Source organism: Chenopodium album, chromosome 24 (assembly GCF_948465745.1).
Source record: "Chenopodium album chromosome 24, dcCheAlbu1.1, whole genome shotgun sequence".
NCBI classification, from domain to species: domain Eukaryota; kingdom Viridiplantae; phylum Streptophyta; class Magnoliopsida; order Caryophyllales; family Amaranthaceae; genus Chenopodium; species Chenopodium album.
The window spans coordinates 31227841-31251835 of NC_137857.1; the positions used below are offsets into that span (position 1 = coordinate 31227841).

At 32.5% G+C, this 23995-nt stretch overlaps 1 protein-coding gene across 1 annotated transcript; it reads right to left on the minus strand.

Moving 5' to 3' along the window:
* Positions 1-531: 531 nt before the first annotated feature.
* Positions 532-23942, minus strand: LOC145612411 (beta-amyrin synthase 1-like). The gene is made up of 18 exons (XM_081667786.1): positions 23587-23942; positions 20643-20828; positions 20436-20525; positions 20159-20356; positions 19937-20021; positions 19253-19419; positions 18949-19140; positions 18725-18838; positions 18487-18609; positions 9548-9670; positions 9314-9412; positions 8639-8695; positions 8468-8514; positions 8177-8320; positions 1764-1941; positions 1387-1464; positions 960-1043; positions 532-827 (listed from the first exon to the last, which is right to left on the minus strand). The coding sequence occupies exons 1-18, from the start codon at positions 23785-23787 to the stop codon at positions 702-704; spliced, it is 2292 nt and encodes a 763-aa protein (XP_081523912.1). The 5' UTR covers positions 23788-23942; the 3' UTR covers positions 532-701.
* Positions 23943-23995: the final 53 nt, after the last annotated feature.

Below are 23995 nucleotides of genomic sequence, written 5' to 3' on the forward strand. Positions count from 1 at the left end.
ATTATTATTATTATTATTATTATTATTATTATTATTATTATTATCATTATTATTATTATTATTAATTTTTTTTATTGTTATTATTATTATTACTAATATTGTTACTATTGTTACTATTAATGTTTTTTATTACTATTGTTATTGTTGTTATAATTATTGTTATTGTTGTTACTATTATTGTTACTATTGTTCTTACTGTCGGTACTGTTATTATTATTATAGATATTGCCCAAAGGGCCTTATTAAATCAATTAGAGAACCAACATTCTTCTGGTGGTGACGACCCTTATAAACATTGTAAGATTATAAAAGGGGATATTAATAAAATATACATTGAGATGACTCATAAAAGAACCCACATGACTATGTTTCATCGTAGATATAAATCACAAAAGCTAGTCAAAGTGAAGTTTGTGAATAGTGCAATAATCAAACAGTGTCAACTAAAAAAAATGTACGTAAAAACAATTGTACTTTTATAAATAATGCATCCACAGACGAGTACTATACTCTTGCATTTGTTTTCCACGTATCATTTGATTAACAAGACATTTCTTCAATCTATTCATTATTCTAAAGTATAACTTTATGTAATTACAAGTTTACAACTTTTATATTATACATACTAAATAAAAAAATTTATTGTTGGGCAAAGTTATTGTAACATTAATTTCAATATTGATAGGAATAAATAAACTCGATTAGGCAGCGTTAATAGAAGGTAATGGAACACGCTTTCTGTATTCTGCAAGTGCCCACAATGGAAATATACTCCTATACATTGGATAATGTAACATGCAATTCCTCAAGAACACCCCTGTTATTTCCTTAATTTTTAATCACAAGAGTAAAATTGAATAAATTAACATATAATATATTGTAATTAAATTAATTAATATGTAACTTGCGAAATGACAAAATTTAAATTTATGATTTTTGTAGGAGATTGATTATGTTACCTGCTGAGGAAAATCACCATTTTTGAGTTGTGAGTTGATCAAAAGCTTTGCTGCACGATGTATAGGAGTTGGATCCCTCTCCGCCTAATATTGAAGTGTTGATTAGGAAATTTGAATAAATTCATGTAATTGTTTATTTTACTTAATTATTGTAATTGTTAATGAAAATATATACAAGTTTAAGATGAAAAAACAAAAATGAAATTAAAAGGCAAATTAAGTGTAGTCTTAAGGATTATTTGTCTATATCCGATGTTTAAGAGCCAATAAGTAAAAATATAATAGTTGTGAAGTTGAACGACACGTGAATCGTCATTAATTCCCATATTAATACATAGTAATACTTTAGGGAACGAATTTTAATATATATGAAAGTATGAAGAGCTAGGTTTGATGTAGTATTATATTAATAGAATTATGAAAATACCTGTCCAGCATGAAGTAGACCCATTAAAGCCCATCCAGTTTGAACCAAATTGGAATTTCCTTCTATTGGTACAAATTCCTGTGGTTTACGAATCAAAATCGTTAATCAAAAATCAAGTTAACGAATGAAAAAAGTATTGACTTGTGTGTTATCAAGTTCAAACGAATTATTAAACTCTTTAGAAACATGTGTGCAATTGTAAAATAAGGCAAGGGTTTAGCATGAAGGTCGCAACACTAGCACACCGAGCCCTATATGTCTTCTATAGGCTGTTTTATATGTATGTGCAAAAAGACAATTCATTTAAGTAGTGAGTTTTATACTAACAACGTGACAACTAATTTGCATTAGACGTAGTTACAAGGTTAATAACATACCTTTTTGGGACATGAAATATAACTTTCACCCCATCCACCATCCTCTTTTTGTGTAGCAAGCAAAAATTCGACACCCTTCCTAACAGCAACACAATTATAGTATGTTTTACCAGCAGCTGCCAGCCCTCCAAGAGCAAACCACGTCCCATATATGAAGCAAATTCCCCATTTTCCATACCTGCGTATCATTAGTGCTATTAATCAGATTAAAATTATCTATAAGAACGCGTACACAATGTGCACAAACATTAAATATGTACCCCATCTATATACATACATTAATACACAAATGGCATGTATAGCTTAGATTTATTATAAAAATTCTACCGTAGTCGTCGACTACGGACGACTATGAACGACTACAATAAGAGATTAAATCTCAACCGTTTATTTATTAATTGACTAATCTTAGGCGTCCAATTTGACACCTCAAATAAACAGTCATCAAATCTAGTCATCAATTCTTTATTTTCACAATCTAGTCATTAAATCTTGTTTGGTTAACTTTTTTTGATTCAAATGTTTATTTATTTATTATTATTTTTTTAAAAAAAATTAAATAAAAAAAACTTCCAAATAATAAATATTCATCTTCAACCTATATCATCTAAAACCTTCAGGTTCAACATACAACATTCATTCTTCTAGCTCAAATTAATTAAATTCTTATATTTAGTTTAATTTCATAAATTATAATCAATTTATTTATTTGTATCATTGTTTAAAAATTCACTTAAATATTTATTTAAAGATTCGAATAATATTTATTTCAGTATTAGTCAAAATTACATTGTGCTTCATTTTGATATAATTTCATGATTCATCCGCAATTTTTTTTTTTTTTGTTTTTTTTTGTTTTTGAATAGCAACCCACCATTGTTAAATATTAAGGTTGAAGATGACTAAAGGTTGAAGATAACTGTAGGTTGAAGATGAATAATATTATATAATTTTTTTTTTTAAAAAAAGAAACCTTTATTAGGTGCGTGTTTTGGGAAACAAATATTATACTGTATTGATTATGGGGTGTTTTTTTAGGTAAAGATATTATATTAAATTTAGTTGTTACAATTATATTAATAAATAATAAAAAAGTTAATTTATTTGTTTAATTACAAAAAACAAAAAATGATTTTTCATTTTTTTGAAGATAAAAAAAACCGAAATTAAAAAGAAGTGTTTATTTTTAAAAATAAAAGAAGCGTTTTTTTTTTTTTTTTTTTTTTTGAAATAAAGATATATGTCCCCAAAAAAAAAGAAAAAAAAAATAAAGAAACCTATATATTAGGAGGAAGCGTTATTTAAGGGAAGACTCAAAAAAAAAAAATAATCTTTTTCTAAATGTAATTGATAACTAAATTTAACCGATTTACATAAAAAATTATCTTTCCTTTTTTTTTTTGAAACCAAAAAATATCTTTTCCACAAAAAATATATTTTTTCCTAATTTTTTTTTTCAATTAAAGTAATACAAAAAAAATTATTAGTTCAAATTTAATTACGTTTTTTGTACAGCAAAATTTAATTAAATTTATTCAGCTAAAGATTTTTTTTTTTTTTTTTTGAAGAAATTATCCAATTTAACTACATTTGTTCAATTTTTTTTTATCTTTTTTTTTTATGGGCAGTTTTTTTATCTCACTAATTTTTATTTTTTTTTTAAAAAAGTATACGTTGTTTCTTGTTTTTAGTTTTAAATTTATTTTAAATCTTTGGTTTTAGTTAAGTAGTTTTTCATTTAAAAAAATATTAGTTGGGTAGTTAATTTATATTATTTTCTTACTATTTTTTTTTACTAACTCCAAAATTCAATTTGCATATTCACTTAAAAATTGAAACAATTTACATATTTGGTAAAAAAACAAATTGTACTATATATATTAATCCGTCTCAACCTTCTCATTGAACTGATTCCAACTATATATATATACCGAGTACATAGAGTATCTAATGGTCATCATATGTAAAGGTTATGGTTATTAATTTAGCATGAAATTCAATAAAAAATATGTCCGATCTTGTTATAGTGGTTGCATTCGTATAATTATTGTAATTTTGAACTTATTCAATTCAATTTTAAAATATCAATGAAAAATTATTAAAAATAAATGAATTAATTCAAAAAGCAATATAATTGAAATTACTTCAATGAAAAATAGAAGTTTTTAAAGTTGCAAAATTACATTAGTGGCATAAATATATTGTGGGAAATAAGATGTGAGCCAAGATCCTCTGATAAAATCAATAAACAATACACCATTTTTTTTTAAAATAAAGATTGATAACAATACACTATCTTAGCTAAAGTTTAATAGTTAAAAAAAAAAAAATTAAATTAAATTAACTTTAATAGTGGTACTTTGCATTACGATACTTTAGGGCCTATTCACATTTACTGAGTTGAACTAAACTGATTGTAGCTGAACTGAACTGAATTGAACAGAATAGAGCTGAAATGAATATTTTATGAAAGAAGGAAATTAGGAGCTGAACTAAGGGTCTGTTCTCATGGACTGAACTCAGCTGAACTGAACTGAACTGAACTGAATATTTTATAAGAGAAGGAAATTAGGAGCTGAACTGAACTGAGCTGAATTGAACTGAAATTAACTGAACTGAATTTCAACGTAAGAGAACAGGCCCTAAATTGAACTAATTAGGAGCTGAACTGAACTGAACTGATTGGAGTTAACTAAACTGAACTATATTGAAATTAAGCTGAAGTGAACAGGCCCTTAGTGGTATATAGTAGTTATAACATATACAGAATTATAAATACATAAATTGGTAATCTTGACGGTTCACGTACAAATTTTCTGATTTATACTAATATTTAATAACAGACAATTTAAAAGAAATTAATATAATTATTTTCTTATATAATTGACGTGTACATTGTGTATGTGATTTATTGAATTATAATTGTATAACACCAAACATTTATTTTTAGTTTCTTCTTTAATGTGATGATTATTTGGTTATTACATTTACATGTATCGAGCAAAAATAATACAAAGTAAAATGTTTAAAAAAATATTTAAAGTGTTCTATTCACCTAATTTTCATTTATTTGAACTTATCTTATCTGAACTTACTTTAATCAACTTATTACTAGAACTTATTAAAACTTATTTCAATTGTAATTTACATTTGGTTAACCTTTATCAGAACTATATTGATGGTTTATATTATACGGTAATAATCAAATTAGTTAGTTCCAATAAGTAATGTTTAGTATCAATCAATAATATTTGATGTTTATTACAATTTATAAAATTAGGCAGTCTCAATTAAGTATTATAGAGTCCCAATAAAAAATAATTGAACTTTTTTACAATCGAGCTAGGCAATCCCAATAAAGTATTATAGAGTCCCAATAAAGGATATTTGAAAGTTATTACAATCAAATTAGGAATTCTCAACTAAGTATTGTAGAGTCCTAATAAGAATATTTGAAGGTTGTCACAATCAAATTTGGCATTCCCAACTAAGTATTATAGAGTCCTAATAAAGAATATTTGAAAGTTATTACAATCAAATTAGGTACTCCCTTTGTTCTTTTTTTTTTTTTTAAAAAAAAAAATTTATATTTTATATTAACATTTACTATTTATATGAAATGAAGTAGTAAGTTAAAAATGAGTTTATATATATTTTTACTTGTTATATAGGAGAGAGAAGTTATTTAAATACATTGGTATTATTACGTATAGAGTTTTGTGTGGGCTACGTGCGTGATGACATAAGAAGTGATAAACTAAATAAAATTGTATCGTAAAAGGAATAAAGAGTAAAAAGGAAGAGAGAGAAAAAATGAACATATAGCAAAACAGAATATAAGATGATGAAAAGAATGGAAGAAGTGATATGTAGTCTCAAATAAGAATATACGTAGGTTATTACAATCAAATAAGGCAGTCCCAATCAAGCATTATAGAGTCCTAATAAAAAATAATTGAAGGTTATTTTAATAAAATTAGGCAGTCCCAATTAAGCATTATAGAGTCCCAATAAAAAATAATTTAATCAAATTAGGCAGTCCTAATTAAGCATTATAGAGTCCCAATAAAAAAAAATAGGAAGGTTATTACAATCAAATTAGGCAATCCTAATTAAGTATTATACAGCCCAATAAAAAAATAGTCGAAGGTTATGAGAGAAGGAAATTAGGAATTGAACTGAATTAAACTAAATCGAACTGAACTGAAATTAAGCTGAAGAGAACAGTAAAGTAGGCCCTTAGCAAATTAATCTTACTCCCTTTTTTTCATTAATTTGCTCCACCTCATGATGCAAAGCGTGTTAGAAGAACTTATCTGCGAAAAATAAGACTAAGGGCCTGTTCACATTTACTAAATTAAGCTGAACTGAACTGATTAGAGCTGAACTGAGCTGAAATGAATATTTTATGAGAGAAGGAATTAGGAGCTGAACTGAACTGAATTGATTGGAGCTGAACTGAATTGAACTGAACTGATTAGAGCTGAACTGAATTGAACTGAACTGATTGGAGCTGAACTGAACTGAACTGAAATTAAGTGAATGTGAACAGACCCTAATTATTCAGTTCTGTTCACATTTACTAAACTGAGCTGAACTTAACTGAACTTAACTGATTAGAGCTGAACTGAGCTGAAATGAATATTTTATGAGAGAAGGAAATTAGGAGCTGAACTGAATTGACTGGAGCTGAACTGAATTGAACTGAACTGATTGGAGCTGAACTGAACTGAACTGAAATTAAGTGAATGTGAACTGAACTGAACTGAACTGAACTGAACATAAGGGTCTGTTCTCTTCAGCTTATTTTCAGTTCTGTTCAGTTCAGTTTCATTAAGTCCAGTTCAGTTCAATTCTTATCTTAATTTCTTCTCTCATAAATTATTCAGTTCAGTTCAGTCCAGTCAATTAAAACAAGCCCTAATAATCAAAATTACTAGGATTCTTGTGTGTATAATGAATATTGATAATTATCGTTCGATTAAAGGCAAATTGATCTTTAATGTTTTATTTTGGGACTAACTAGTCATTGTTTGGGACCGCCTAGTTACGCCGCCCTTTGTTACATACTATGTGCATTCAAGTATATACATATATATATATGTATACATATACATATATATATGTATACATACATATATATATATATATATATACATATATATATATATATATATATACATATATATATGTATATGTATATGTTAATATGTTAAACTATTTTAACAAATAATTTTTAACAAAAATAATATCACCATTATTCAATGAGTAACTTCTACGTTTGTTACCAAGAGCTACAAATTAGGAGAATAAAGTCAAAGATATAATTTACAGCTAATAGAAATTATTTACTAAAGATAAAGGAATAAGATTGATACTTATTGGAATCAATCACTGAAGTTAATGATTGATACGAAGGATTGAAGAGATAGAACTTTTTTTTTTTTTCTTCTTCTGCGTATTTTCATTTTTTTTTTTTTTTTTACCATAAATTTATTTTTATTACCAAAAAAAAAAACACTACATTGCATTGTCGTTTTTTTTTTTAACCACAAATTCATATCTTATACTTGAGATATTCAAAGCTTATCAATGGTACGGTGATACAAACTAAAAAAATCAATAACATCCTTTTAGATCACAAATCAATATACATAACAAATAATAACAAATAATTAATTGGATATAATGTCATTTGAAATGGATGTATAATTGCTAAATAATCGGCTTAAAATGATCGTTGAGAATATCAAAGATTATCAATGGTAAATCAGATACAATATATATAAAATTTGGTAATTTTATTTTGAAGCATAATTGTGATTAAAACATTAATCTTATTAATTCCATATATAAATTTGTTAATTTTTTGATGTGGTTTGGATGAATAACAAGTAAACAAGGATGGGAGGTTAAAGCTGAAATACCCCATTAAAATAGATTAAAGGTAAAGTGCGCCATTAAAGATGAGTTAAGCTATCAAAATAGGGATGAAGCTTTTAATGGGGATGAAGAAATACAAATGTATTTTTTTTAATTATTATTTTGGACGATTTACTTCAATTTTATAATGTTGAATGGTTTTTTATAATTAAATTATAATATTATAGTTTGGGAAAAAAAAAAAAAAATTTACCCTCTCCAAGTAATGAACCAAACAACACTTTGCTGACTGGTCGATGACTTATTATGATTTAAATGATGTGTAACTTAGATTTTTTTTATTTTTTTTAAAAATGTAATATTCGAAGGCTAAGATTAAGCAATAAATAATATCAACGGTTCAGATTTAATCTCTTATTGTAGTCGACTATAGTCGTCTGTAGTCGTCCGTAGTTGACGACTACGCTAGAATCATCCAGATTTATTAATATTTGTATAGTATTTTGTAATCAAGTTTCATCATAACATACCATCCTCCATTGGGATGTTGGGTGTTCTCAAGGTACCGGACTGCATTTACGATGAAATCATCGATCTCATTCTTCTTGTGGTCTGGGTATAGCTTCTTGAACATAACTATACCTTGAATTGCTGAACCCGTGCATTCTACATAACTGTTATAATTCTTTTTTATTAGTTATATACTAATCGATTAAAAAAGAGAAAGAAAAAAAATCACTTCATAATAATGAAAGAAAAATACTCATAGTAATAGTGTAGAAATTGTGACACTAAATTACAGATTTACAGGTAATACTCACTCATATTCAATGACAATGCCTTCAAAAAATTCTGTTGGGTTCAAAATCTGGAGATCGATTGTACAAATCAATTCATATCAAGATCGATCATATTTAATGATTGGAAAATTTATCAACATTGTTAGTACTTGGATCAATCAGTATTTAGTTGCTTGAAAATAACGTACTCACCTCCAACCATTCTTGAGCCCCTGACGGTTCCCAAGCAGCTACCCCACCAATTTTACTCTGAGAATAATTAAAATAAATAATAAATAAATAAATAAATAATTGATGCCCACATAATTTTTACTCCGTACGGTTTTTACTGCTTACTCCGTAGTAACATTGAATTATTATGCACTTGCTACTGTGTGAAAAAAAGAAGAAAAAAAAAAGGAACATTGAATTATGGCATAAGAAAAACAAATGTACTTATATATTTAGCGAGGTGGTGTAACGTTTTAGTTGTTGGCCACTTGACCGTGATCTAAATGCTTATAGTTTTTCAAAGTACTCATAGCTTTTAGAATTTTGACAATAGACGAAAAATAGTGATATGTATGTTAGTATTTTAAGCCTATAAGATACCTTTTAGATTTCAAGGTAGTATTTTGGAAAAGTTTATATATGTAACTATTGTAAGTAAATTAAAAGTTAGGTGTGTGATAGACTGACAGTTAATTATAATACTGCCATATTACATTGTTAAACCCTCATATCAATCAAATTACTACCTCCGTTACATATTATTTGCAACGATTAGACATTTTCCCTCTCTACTTTATGTCAAATCGTTGTAAATAATATGTAATGGAGGTAGTAATTATAGTTATACTGAGTAGAATACAGAGTAACATTCTTTACCTGTAGAGAAAGCACAACATTGATCGAATCATAAAGTCGCTCGGAGTCCATCTTTTCTCCAACAATCTCCGGGGGTAATGTTGAAAACATTAGACAACACTATATTTTATAGAAGAAACCCGAGGTTATTATATAACTAATTGAATATAACTAAGAAAACATCATATACAAATTAAATTTTGTTTAAATTATAATTTACTAGTATGACTTGAATTGTTTAGGGGTCATACGTACCATGAGGCCTTCAGCTGTACTATCAGAGACTTGCCAACCGTGATCTTGGTCAGAGAAAGTCCAAGATCCCTTGGAGATATGGCGGTACATAGATTTGAAGTCGCCCGATGGATTGTCCTTAACCTATTTTATATAGTACATAAACATGAACAACATTAGCTAAGTCGTACGTATCATATTTACTAAAAACTTAAAAAGTTTATGGTGGCCGATTGAAATATGACTGTCATAATAATTTACGAGTAATGATTATACAATTTATAGCAACTTTTTGGTGCGGCAGGGGTTACTCGAGTTTTTTTTTTTGTTAGGGGTTACCCAAGTTTTTTTTGTCAGGAGTTGTTCGAGTTACTCGGTCATGGGTTACTTGAGAGCGAGGTTCTGACAGGAGTTACTAGAGAGGTTTACTCGATCAAGGGTTACTCGAGGGGTTATTCGGTCATGGGTTACTCGAGTTACTTGGTTAGGGGTTACTCGGTCAAGGGTTACTCGAGTTACTCGGTCAAGGGTTATTCGAGTGATTCGGTCAAGGGTTACCTAAGGAGTTCGGTCCTGGGTTACTCAGTCAGGGTTACTTGAGGGTTCAGTCATGGGTTACTTGAGGAGTTACTCAATCAGGAGCTGTTAGAAATTACAATTACAGAAAATTAGAAAACTAATTACAATGAAAATACAAAATAGAATAGGACGAGATTAATCTCTGTCCTTAGGATAATATTAGCCCCCCACTAAGATGCTGATGGGAATTCCTACGCTAATTTACCCCCAGGATTATCCTATTTCTTTGAATGAAAACACAGCATAATTTTCAGTCTCCATGGACATGTTTTTGGGAAGAACGTTTTTGAATGAATATGAAACTGATAATCTTTTTTACTGCCAATGAAACAATTATATAGAGATAAGCATGACAGTTATTTTATCCCAAAAATAACTGCCTCCCTATATTATCCGAAAAATAAATAAAAATTAATTAATTAGCACATGTTAGTCATAATTAATTAACCGTCACGCGCGTGCCAAAGTGCTAAGTGCTAGTCTATGATTAGTAAATATTCTGATAAATATACTACTAATCATCTACTAACAAGCCCATGATCAAGCCCACACAAAAGGCTCACAAATCATAATACACATAGTACACACTAGTTAATAAACAAGACCAACCTTTCATATTCTTTCCATGTGGGACAATGCTCCCACAAAAACTTACTTATTGAAGACTACATACAACAGGAGCTACTTGAGGGGTTATTCAATCAGGGGTTACTCGGTTAGGGGTTACTTGAGGGTTCAGTCATAGGTTACTTGAGGGGTTACTTAGTCAAGAGCTACTTGAGGGGTTACTCGAATGGTTTGGTCAAGGATTACTTAATAGGTTACTCAGGCAGGGATTACTTGAGGGGTTACTCGGTTAGGAGTAACTAAAGTAACCCCTGATCGAGTAACTTAAGTAACCCCAACAACCTAAGTAACCCCAGATCAAATAACCCCTAACCGTGAAACTCGAGTAACCCCTGACCTAGTAACCCCCGACCGAGAAACTCAATTATGGTAACCTCAGCAACTCCATTAACCCCTGATCGAGAAACTTAAGCACCCCCGGCAACTCGAGTAACTCCTGACCGAGAAACTCGAGTAACCCCGCCAACTAGAGTAACCCATGAGTAGGAAACTCGGGTAACCCATGTTGCACGGCACAACAGACCGAATACAAAAATTTGTGTATAATTTATATTTGACTATTTTTTTCCTTCAAATTAAATTTCTGTATTTCTGGTATAAAATACTATTTTCGACATTTTTATATTTATCCAATTTTTAGTTTCATTTATTTAATTTTTCTTTTTTATAAAATCTTAAAAAATAACTTTTTCTAAAAGTTTTTTACTTTGCCACAAAAAAAATCAAGAAATTGTTTTTTACCACCAAAATTTTTAAAGATTTATTTTACCACCAACTAAAAAATTAGAAATTGTTTTTTACCACCTGTCATAAAAAATCTAACGAAATTTTTTAAGTTCTTTTATTTTCGTGCACAAAACATGTTCTTCATAGGTTTAGGGGAGCATTTTGGTCCTATGGGTCCAATTTGAGGCCAGAATCGATTAAAAAATGATCGAAAATGCCTTATTTTTCGTGTTTAAGATACCTTGAATTGCATGAAACACGCGAAATGAGGCATTTTCGATCAATTTTGTCAATTTTAACCTTAAATTGGATTGATAGGGCCAAAATGCCATCCTAAACCTTTGAAGAACATGTTTTGCACACGAAAACTGAAGATTTTTTTTATCACCGTTAGATTTATCAAAGTTTTTGTGGTAAAAATAATTCCTTGATTTTTTTTGTGGTAAAAGTCAATAAAATCTTTTTTTTATTTTTTATTTTTTTATGTTAGACTTTAATTTGGAAGAATTGCGGAAAATAATACAACCTTCGGATGGTTCTTTTTTAATAATACAACATTTCGATTAATTATTAATATTACAACATTTGGGGGGTGTTCATCATTTTTAACAGGCAAAAACTGGTTGGTAACTTGTTTTTACAGGTTATCATGCCACGTGTCGTTATTTTATTGGTTTTGTTAATTTAATTTGATTTTTAAAAATTTATTTAATATTTTTTATTTTAAAAATATATATTAAGTAATAAAAATAACTTTTATAAAAAAAAAAATCCACCACCTTCACCCCGACACCACCATTCCTTCTCCCCCTCCCCTTCACGCAACTAACCTCTTCCCCAGCCCAGAAACTGGACAGCCGGCGTCCAGCTCACCATGACCTCCCCTTACCTGTTGCACCACCGACCTACCCCCTGTTACCACGACCTCCTCTTACCCATCGCGAAAATCGACCACCACAACCCCGATTCCACCGCACTTCACCGAGCTCCACCATCAATCATCATCATTGGATCACCACCATTTATCCTCAACAGCAATCATCGAGCATCAAATCAAGGCTGCGATGTATGGATGCGCGCCCGCAAACAGTTCCAATCAAATTGGGGCTTAATTGAGGTTCGTTTATGCGGCTGCAATGGTGTTCGAGCAGCGATAGTTGAGAATTGTTGTTGGCTAGTTGCAATTAATGTGGTCGATGTTGGATGAGTGAGGGAGAAGATTTGGTGGCTGGTAGATGCAAGTTTGTGCAGTAGTGGAGCTGCTATGATCTGATGCTGGGGATAGGTGGTTTCAGGTTAGTGGTTGTTGGCGGTGATTGGTGGCGATTGGAGGCAGCAGTCGTGGTGGCTGCTCTACTTGTTGTTGTTGGTGTGGCGAAGATGGTGGGAGTTGTTGTGGTGGTTGGCGAGGCGATTCATGAGATGATTATTGATGGTGCTTGGAGGTGGTGTTAATTCTGGCCCAATGGTGGCAGTGAGGGAGTAGGGACGTGGGGTTGTGAGGGAGATGCGGGGGTGGTTTGGTGCTGCTGTTGTTGGTTGGGTGGTGATGGTAGGGGAGTGAAGAAAACAGGGGAGAGGTGGTGGTGCAAGGTGGTGGGTGATTTTTTTTGTAAATTAATTTTTTTTTGAAAGATTAAATTAAAATTACTTTATTAAAAGTTAATTAAACAATTTTAATTAAAATTTATTTTTTAAAATAAAATTTAAACCAATTACATGACAAAACGTGTCATGGGTAACCTGTCCAATAAGTTACAAGTTGTTTTGCCTGTTAAAGTTCAACACCCCCCCCAAAGGTTGTAATATTAATAATTAATTGAAAGGTTGTATTATTAAAAAAGAACCGGCTAAAGGTTGTATTATTTTCCGCAATTTTTCCTTTTAATTTTCAAAAAAATATATTTGTATTGTAGATTTTAAAAGACTAATAGTATCCCTATTATAATAGTGAACCGATCATATTGTTTTATTATTAAAATGTTATGGCTGTCATATTTCAAATGACCACATGTACTGTAAAAATATCAGTAGACCAGGACACTATATAAAAAAAAAAAAAAAAAAAAAACAGTTTTTATTCATTGAAAATTTTGGCAGTGATAGAGTAGATCTTCCACTATATATAAAATTCTAGGCAACTTAGGAAATTTTGTGAGAATCAACGTTGAATAAGGCACTGTTTGGTTGAGCGTTTTAGGTAGCGATTAGCGTTTTGACTAGTCAAAACACTACTAGAAAAAAATTTAAAAGTGTTTGGCTAGGTAGCGATTCTAGTAGAGGTTAGCGATAGAGGTAGTGTTTCTCAAGCGTTAAAAATAGTAGCGTATAGAAGTAGCGGGTAGAGTTTGACAAATTTATATTAGGAAAAATTGACTTTATTTTACCATCACAAAAAAAGCCACTTATTAGCTTTAACCACCTCCATAAAATATAGTTGTATTTTACCACCAACAAATTTTCCAAAAATTTGATTTTACCATCAACTAACGAATTCCGTCCAAGAATCCGTTAGTAGGGCCCACGCTTTGACATTTCCTCTTCATCCCCCTCGATCTTCCATGCTAATCAGCCGGAAACGAAAACAACCCTACCTCGGTTGGTCGGAATTTGTGTGGGGCTATGGAGAGGTCGGAATTAGGTGGTGGCTAAGGAGGAGGTTGAAATTTAGTGGTGGCTAGGGTTTTAGAAGTGTACAGAATTCGGTAGGTAGAAAAGGGGTCGGAATTCGATGTTGGGGCTAAGGCGAGCTAGGGTCGTAATTCGCTGGAAAGGGGTTGGAATAGGAAGGGGATCGAAGTTTGAGGTCAGAAAAGGGAGGAGAAGGGGGAGGCGAGGTCGGTGGTCATATAAAGGAAGGGGAAAGGGAGGAGGAGAGGCCGTCAGAGGAGAAGAAGGGATGCCAGAAACAGACCGGCTGTGTGGGCACTTGGGAGCCGGTTTGGCAATGGGGGCGCTGCGAAAGGGGTACCTGCAACGGTGGCTGGTTTGGAAGGTTTTAATTTTTAATTTTTATTTATTTTTCTTTGTTTACACCCAATAATATGGTGATACGTGTACATGGTAGGCCCCATTAACGGATTTATGGACGGTTTTTGTTAGTTGGGGGTGATTGGTGGTAAAAGCCAACTTTTTTTTTTATATGGTGGTAAAATAAAACTTTTTTTATGAAGGTGATAAAAGCTAATTAGTGGTTATTTGGAGGTGGTAAAAAATCAAAATTTCTTTTTTTATTACTTTTTAATTAATATTTTTTTAATTTTGATATATTTTAGTATTGCAACCGCTTTTTTTGCCAAACACTCGTAATATCAATCGTTAGTTTGATAGCGTTTCTCAAACTCCCCGTTGGTCTTCCCGACAGAGCTCAAGTAGTTGCTACAAAGGAGGGTCGTGTTTTCCTAGCGGATGGAATTATTCTTGAACACGTCCTATTTGTTCCTAAATTAAATTGCAATTTGAATTCGGTGTCTAAATTGATTGATGACATTCACCATTATGTACAATTCACTAATTCTTTATGTGCTATACAGGATCAAAATTCGTGGAGCTTGATTGGTGGAGGTGAACGAATAGATGGACTCTACTAATTCCGGCGTCTTCCAAAAGTATGTGCGGTCACGGGTTCGGACGGAGGTCTCTATATCTGAGTTGTGGCATCGCCATTTGGGACATCCGTCAAAAAGAATTGTCAAGTTACTTCCTACTATTCGAGGTTCTCATAGTCAATATTTACATAAGGCATGTGAAATTTGTCCTCAACCTAAACAAACTCGAGATAGCTTCCCTATAAGTGATGGTCGTGCTAGTTAAATTTTTGAAATGATACATCGTGATATGTGGTGGTCGTATAGAACTTTGTCTACTTGTGGTGCACACTATTTTCTCACTATTGTAGATGATTTTAATTCTAAGGGTGTTTGGGTATATTTGTTGAATGATAAAACTGAGGTTTATTATTCTTCCTGCTCATTTTTTTCTATGATTAAGACTCAATTTGATGTGTCTGTTAATTGTGTCCGGAGTGACAATGGTACGGAAAATAAACCCATGATTCTCTACTTTGATAAAAATGGCATTTTATTTCAAACTTCTTATGTTGGTACTCCACAACAAAATGGCAAGGTTGAGCGTAAACACCAACATATATTAAATGTGAGTCGTGCACTAATGTTTCAAGGCAATTTGCCAATTGAACTAGATACGCCCGAGGTGTATTTGATTAATCATACTCTCCCGTTTACTAGACAATAAAACACCGTATGAGGTCTTGTTTGGCAAAGAACCTACTTTTTATGAAATGCGAGTTTTCGGTTGTCTTTGTTTTGCTCACAATCAAAAGGCTAAGGGTGATAAGTTTGCACCTAGGAGTAGGAAGTGTGTGTTTGTGGGATATCCTTATGGTTTATGGTAAGAAGGGTTGTAAGTTATATGACTTCGAAACAGCTGAAATATTTGTCTCACAATATGTTAAGTTTTATGAGAATAAATTTTTGTTTGTGATTAATGGTGGTTCGGATAATTCTCATGTGGGTAATGGCGAAGTGTCCCATGACAATAATGAAGTTGATTATGATTTTTTGGATGACTTGGAGCTTGTTTTAGAGGTTGGTGAGACATCACTTGCTCACACCGATCCCCACGAAGCAACTCCTAGTTCTGCTACTGCCTCTGTTGCTCATGATGCTACTGCTTCCCCTACTTATATTGCTTGTGGCAGGCTAGACCGCAGCCACCATGTGGCACCCAGCTCTAACCGCAGCTGTGCTGCGGCTGCCACTGCCCCTAAACCTGCTGCCCCTGCGTCTTCTGCTTCTGCCAATCTTGCTACTACTGTCCCTGCCTCTACTGTTGCTGCCAGCAACACTGCAGCTATTACTTAGCTTCTGCCAGCAATGTTCCTACAACTGCTACAGCGACCAGCAGTGCAGCTGCTAGTGCTTCTGCCAGCGCTACTGCTGCTGGTGCTCCTCCAAACAGCAGCCCCAGGTCTGATCCGGGTCTCTTTTTTCTTCTTTTAATGATTTGGGTCGTGGTCAACGTGATCGACGTCCTCCGGGCTGGCACCGTGACTATGTTGCGCATACTATCTCTCTCTCGAGTCCATCTATCACTCCTAGCTCACCACTCCTTCCGCGCTCCTCAGGTACTTTCTATCCTTTAGCACACTTTGTAAATCGTGATAAATTTTCTATGCAACACCATGTATTTATTGCAGTAGTAGACATGACAGTTGAGCCTCGTAATTTAAAAGATGCAATGCAACACGAAGGGTGGAAAGAAGCTATGCAAAAAGAAATTTGTGCCTTGGAAGATAATGAGACTTGCTTAATGGAAGAATTACCTCCAGGGAAGAAAGCTATCGGGTGTAGATGGGTTTACAAGGTGAAGCATAATTATGATGGCACAGTTGAACGATTAAAGGCTCACCTTGTTATATTTGGCAATCATCAGGTTGATGGTATTGACTATAATGAAACATTTGCTCCCATTGCTAAAATGGTCACAGTTCGGGCATTCTTAGCGATTGCTGCTGCGAAAAATTGGGAATTGCATCAAATGGAGGTGAACATGAAGCCTCCACTGGATTCCATGGCTCACGACCTGGCTTGGTATGTCGTCTAAAGAAATCCTTGTATGGTCTTTAACAAGCACCACGATGTTGGTTTGCAAAATTAGCTGGCTCTCTCAAAAGGTACGGTTTTACACAATTGTATTCTGACTACTCTCTTTTTACTCTGAATCAAGGGTCGGTTCATCTCAGTGTTCTCGTGTATGTTGATGATTTGATTGTTTCTGGAAATACTTCTTCTGCAATTTCACAATTCAAATCATATTTGAGTGACTGTTTTAATATGAAAGATTTGGGTGTATTGAAGTACTTTCTTGGTATTGAGGTTGCACGTAGTCCAGAGGGTATATTTTTGTGCCAACGGAAATATACTCTTGATATTATTGCAGAGTCTGGTTTACTAGGGGCACGCACGGCAGGTACTTCAATTAAGCAAAACCATATCCTATTGCAGACCCCGAAATGTATCGGCGTCTTGTGGGTCGTTTGATCTATTTGTCTTTCACAAGACCTAATCTAGCATATAGAGTTCATATTCAATCCCAATTTATGCAACAACCTCGTCAAGATACTTGGGAGGCAGCCCTTCGTATGGTTCACTACTTAGAGGGTTGTCCGGGCCAAGGGATTCTATTGACTTCAGCTTGCGATTTACATTTGACAGGTTGGTGTGACTCGGATTGGGCTAGTTATCCTTTGAGGAGACGTTCGATTACTGGTTGGTTGGTGTTTCTTGGTGGTTGAGCAGGATACTGTTTCTAAATCTTCTGCTGAGGTAGAGTATCGTTCGATGTCTAAGGCCACTGAAGAGTTAAAATGGTTGAAGGCACTACTCAGCAACTTGGGAGTTTTGCATCCGCGTGCGATGAGCTTGTTTTGTGATAGTCAATCTACGTTATATATTGCGCAGAATCCGGTCTTCCATGAACGCACTGAGCATATTGAGATTAACTGTCATTATATTCGGGATGCAATTTAGGAAGGGATTATTAGTCCGTCGTATGTGAAGACAACGGATCAACTAGCGGATATTTTCACAAAGGCATTGAGCAAAAACCAATTTCTGTATTTACTTGGCAAGTTTGACATCTGTGATTTGCATGCTCCAATAACTTGAGGGGGGGGGGGGTGTTAAGCCTAATATTGTATAGCTAATGGGCCAATGTTATCGGCTCTAATCTCTCGTTAGGTTGTATATATATACTTGTTCATACAGTATTACAACTAAGGAAAATCAATTCCTAACAGATTGATCACTTAACTCTTTATTCCGTATTGTGGTGAATTATACATTATCAACAATAGGCTTAATTAGAATCAAGTCGTTTTACAAAAAATATTTCTAGAACCAATATTTTGTAATAGTCATTTTACCAACAGATTGCGCGCGCGATGCTTGTAGGGAGCCATTGGTAGGTACACATGAAAATTTCACTTGACAATAGAAAATAATTACCTGTGACTCTTTAATGAAGAAGTGGCCTTTCTTAAGAGCAGGTCCAATTTCATCGAGGCTAAGATTTGAAGCTAGTAATGCTTTGATAGAAAACAAACAATCCCATGCTTGACTTCCAAAACTCTGCATTTATATTTTATTATCACGTTTCATTTTTTTATGTAACATAATTTTGGAGAACTAATTTTAAATTTCATGTACATGTATTATTCAATAAAACCTCTTTGATGGTAATTACCTGCATTTTCAACCCATCTTCAGCAATCCAAATGTAATCCGGGACTCTAGCGAGGTGTTTTTTGTAATGATCCCCTTTAGGATTTTCCACCCAACAGGCTAACATACATAAAACCTACAATGTTTAATTGATATCTTAAGTACTATTTTATCTAATCACACCCATGCTACTATGCTAGCTACTTGTACATTAATTATAACTTATAAGTATGTTTCGATTGATACCTTCATAACACATCCCATGGTTATGTAACGACTGTTCTCATCTTCATAATGAATGTGCTCCATTGTAACCTCGAGTGCCTTCTTTCGAATCAACTTGTTGAAAGGCCAACGAGTAAGGAGAGGCTCCGTAAAGATGTAAAGAGCGTCCCAAATTAAATCTTGAATCAATGGATGAGGATAATAGAGATCCTCCTATTATTTTGTAATCGCCATAGTAATTAATTAGTTTATTAAGAGTAAGTTACACAAAACTTTTACGAATATATTGAAAATCATGCATAAAGGCCAAGCCATATAATCTTACCGGTGCACACAAATGACGCATTTTCTTCCAACTAATCTGATCAAAGGGTTCGTTGTAGAGCTCTTCTCTAAGTTGCTTAATGAGAGGTGTAATCGGACCTATGAACCTCTTCCCATACAAGTATGACAGTGGCATATAAACCATTCGACAGTAGCACCACATTTTTGCTGCATAACATCAAATTTGGTACAAAAAAATCGTAAAGAAATTAATTTTTATTTAGGACTTTTTATGAAAAACTACCTTATATATATTAAATTTTGTGAAAAACTACCTTATAAAAAAAATTGTTATAAGAAAATACCTTATAAAAACTAAATGTTTTAAGTTGTCATCATGTGCTTAATTTAACAGTGAAAGAGAAGGGGATCGGAATTAGGGGTTAAATGGAGAAATTGGGTGGAAAAAGGAGAAAAAATGATTGAATATAGGTCATTAAATGTCTCTTATACAATACAATAATTTGGCAAATGTTAGCTTTTTACAACATTAATTATTTTATAAGGTAGCTTCTTACAAAGTTTTTTAATAAGATATATTTTCATAAAAATTGACTTACATAAGGTAGTTTCTCACAAAAAAATGCTTTATATTTATAATCACTGGCTAGCATTAAACATAAGTACATAACGTTACGGTCTTACGGAGTATAAGATATCTAGCATGTATCTTGAAACATAATACCTGGATGCATAGAGAGGAAAGATGGAAGGATCCAGAACTCAGGCGGCATTGGATTACTTCCATACCAATCAAATAAGCCAAGTATCTAAAATGGTAGAAATATGTTTTAGTTGTTGCCAATCACATTAGTGAATGAATCACACATATTAAAAAAATAGTCACGTTATGACTTATGCGAAAGTATAAGATGTAGTATTTATATGATCGACTTGCTAGACTTACACAAAGCCAAGTTTTTCCCCAAGAAGGGATATGAGTAACGCTACCATGGTCAAGGATCCATTTACGAGCCCTAGGACAAGCGTTGTCATCGCCCTCATCAGGTCCGATTCCAAGCATTCGCAAACAAATGTAGTTGAGTGCAGTACAGAACATGGTACTGTGTCCTTCAATATGTAATCCCCAACCTCCATCTTTGTTCTATTATAATAAATTTTATGATTAGTCCATTATTTTCTTAAGAAGTTATATTTATTTCCATGTTCAAACCAACACCGACCTGATGATAATAGATGTTACGAAGAATTTCTCTACGATGCTCTGGCCCGAAAACAGAATTTAGATCCCCAGTAATGTATAAGCAGAAAACCTGCATGACATTACATGTTTATGTACATGTTATTACATTATAACTCTTGAAAACTTCATTATAAAATGATGGAATTACATAAAAAATGAGATGTACATGTATTGTTAGGGGACTAACCAAGGGAGGAAGGAAAAATTGAGGGCCAGCAATTTCAGCAGGCCAATGGCCTTGGTCAGACTGCAGGGCTGTGAGTAAATTCACTGCTCTTTTTAATGTTGTCATCGCGGTTTCATACGTGATCTCCTCCCCTTCTTCCACCTTCACTTGAGGTATTGTTTGCTTGAAGTTTTTCTCCCTTAGGAACTATTGTTCATATGATTAATTGCATAAGTAGTAGTTATTGTATAAATAAAAGGGTTCCTATGTTCCTTAATTTTTGCTCATTGTCATTTTTTAGGTCAAACTTTATAACTTTCACTGTAAATTATCTCTAATCAATAAGAGATAATATAGTCATGAATGATCTTGTTAGATTTGGCTCATTGCATATTTTATTAATATCACGTGTTTATAAATTTTACTTGTATGGAAATGAAGATATGTGTGTTCTAAGACGCATCTTGGAGATGCAGGGGGCAACCGGGCAACTATGGCATAGCAAGTTCGGCCCTCCATGCGGAAGGTATAGCATGTCTATCTGCTTTAAAGTGGAGTTTGGAGTGTGGCCTTCGCTCGGTAACTATCTTCACCGACTCAGCGATGTTAGTTCACTCCCTACTACTCCGTACATAAGAAAAAGGGAAGTATGGATATGCATTGGACGATAGACGGAATCAGAAAAATAGGCTGCTCATTCCAATACTGTGCTATTCTGAAAGTCAACAAGGAATGAAGAAGTTAATCAAGCTCACCTTATTGCTAACTAGTGTCGGCTTCAACGTTGCTCGGTTTTATCTTCTTTTACCTTTTAGTATGTGATTTATTTTCTTACTTCATGTTCGGTAAAAAGATGACTTTTGAGTGGCCATAGTAAAATTGTGGCCATTGTATTCAATCATATCACATTCATCTATCTTAATGGACTAATTTTAAACGTCGATATGGTTTACTTTTTATTTAAAAAAACAAAAAAAACGAAAAAAATAGAAAACTTCTACGTTCTTATTAGTTTTATTTTTCCTTTATACTTCTCTTTAATCTTTCCTCTTTGTTTTCTTTGATCCGAACTGGATTTATACTATAGTACTATATAAAGAGAAAGGATTTCTTGGCTGATAAATTTGTTTTTTCCCAAAATGTCCTTTCAATTTGCAAAATCACCTCTCTTATCTACAATTAAAGATTAAGGGCATGCTTGGATTGGGTGTAATACATTAAGGGGTAATAAAAGTCAAATTAAGCAAAATGAATGTGAAAATAGGGAAGAAGGAGATGGTGATGGTGTGATTGTAAGAAGATTATGTAGTGATGGTATGGTGTGAAGTGAAAAAAAAGGAATCAATACCCTCATTTTGGGGGTAATAGTTACATTAGGGGGAAGGTGGGTAACCATTACCCTCATTATGAGAGTAATAATTCCTCCATCTCTCTCTTTTCCTCATGGCACAACGAGTTAATTTCATTTGTAAGCATCATGTCTCCTATAACAACACCTCTAATTACTTTTGTTTTTTCAAGTTTGACTTTTATTATCCCCTTAATGTTTTACCCCCAATCCAAGCAAAATTATTTTTTTTAAAAAATACCAATCATAACTACTCTATAATAACTGCACCACTCCCCATAGAAAAATAAAACTGCTTTTGATTTTTTTTTTTTTGGTGGGAAAATCACCTCTTAGATTTGCTAATACACATGGTTGATAGCGTGTACCTCTTAGCTTGTTATATACGTAGTATAATCTTTTACTCAGAAATGTACTTTAAACTGTTCTTTTGAAAATTAATTGTCTATTAGTTAAAGTATTGACCAAACTTGCTGTATCTTTTCAAATTTCAATATTGCCAATGTATCAAGTACTTGTAAATTTGTAATCAAGCAAAAGGTAGCTTTCCCATCGCAACAAAGAAAACAAACAGACCAGCGGATCCACAATAGCATTGTATGTGGCAATTTCGTTGTCCCATCGCAAGATTCGCAACACATTGGATTACGAACAAAGATCAAATAGGATTATTAAAGAGGAAAAAGTATTGAGTGAACAAACTAAACAAAGAGTGAAACTGATAAGAACGTGATTCTTTTTTTTTTTTTTTTTGTAATAAAAAATAAATACAAAATAATTCATATCGACGGTGCATATTAGTTAATAAAAATAAATAGTTGTGATTTGATTTAATGTAATATTACAATGACCAAAATTTAATTGTGGTCATTTGAAAATTGTCCAAATAAATAAATTCTTTCAATCTTATTACTCCCTCCGTATTTTAGTAAGTGTTATACTTAACAAATCTGACTGTGTTTTAGTAAGTGTTACACTTTCTTTTTTGGCAAAAATCTACATTAAATTATTATAGCGCTCTCCTCTTATAGTCCCCACCCAAACCCACTACTACTTTTTTTAATTATATCTTTTTTGAGTGATTTCCATAAAAATTGTTCAAAGATTAAAAAATTCCCAAATTACATTCATTTTACAAAAAATTCCCCCATATCGTCCAACTCAGCATTTAAATTAATATTTTTCACCATTTACTAGTAAACCGCTAATTGAATTAGCAGTTTTATACACATATAAACCGCTAATAATCTCCACAATTTATAAAACCGCTAATTGAATTAGCGGTTTTGTGTTGATTGAATATTTTTTTAAAAAAAATAAAAACACAACAAACTTGCTTATGTGGACGGTATGGAGGGAATATTTTGTAAAAGGGTGTAATTTGGGAATTTTAGCTTTTTTAAACATTATCTATGGAAAACACTCATCTTTCCTCTCATATTCATTACTTTTCAATAAACTATAAACCCTACTTATCTTTCTTTTAAATTTTTTAATATTTTAACAATCCCACTTATTTTTTATTTTATTTAAGTCAATTAATTGCCTAAAACTATGTGTCGGTCAAACTGTAATACTTAAAAAAACACGGAGAGAGTATCAAACAATAAAATGTACCTGAAGACGCCATAAAATATCTCTACATGGCTTAACTTCAAACCGATTGTTATAGAAGTTACGACGTGCTTCCTCTACCTCTTCCTTCTCCTCGGGTGTGCCATAGTTGGGATCAAACTCCCAAATTTGACGTCCAACAAAGTTATTAGTACTGTATAAGTAAGGGTTATTTGCACCTTCTCCTACCTTCAATCTCCACATTTTATGATCCCAATTTTAGTACGATCTCCTGAGCAAAGTTTTTATATTAATCACTTTGTCAATGTATGGATTGGGTATAGAGTATATACATACGATATGAAACTCTATATAAAACTTAAATTGATAAATGATACTCGTAATTCGTTTTATATGACACAAACATATATGCATTTTGTAAGCTTATACTTTGTGCGAAGTATATCTAAAT

Coding starts and splice junctions, on each gene's coding strand:
- LOC145612411 (XM_081667786.1), bottom strand. CDS start 23,787: ATGTGGAGATTGAAGGTAGGAGAAGGTGCAAATAACCCTTACTTATAC. Junction 9,671..18,486: donor TCTTCATTAAAGAGTCACAG/GTAATTATTTTC, acceptor TATATAAAATAG/GTTAAGGACAATCCATCGGG. Junction 1,465..1,763: donor ATATTTCATGTCCCAAAAAG/GTATGTTATTAA, acceptor CGTAAACCACAG/GAATTTGTACCAATAGAAGG.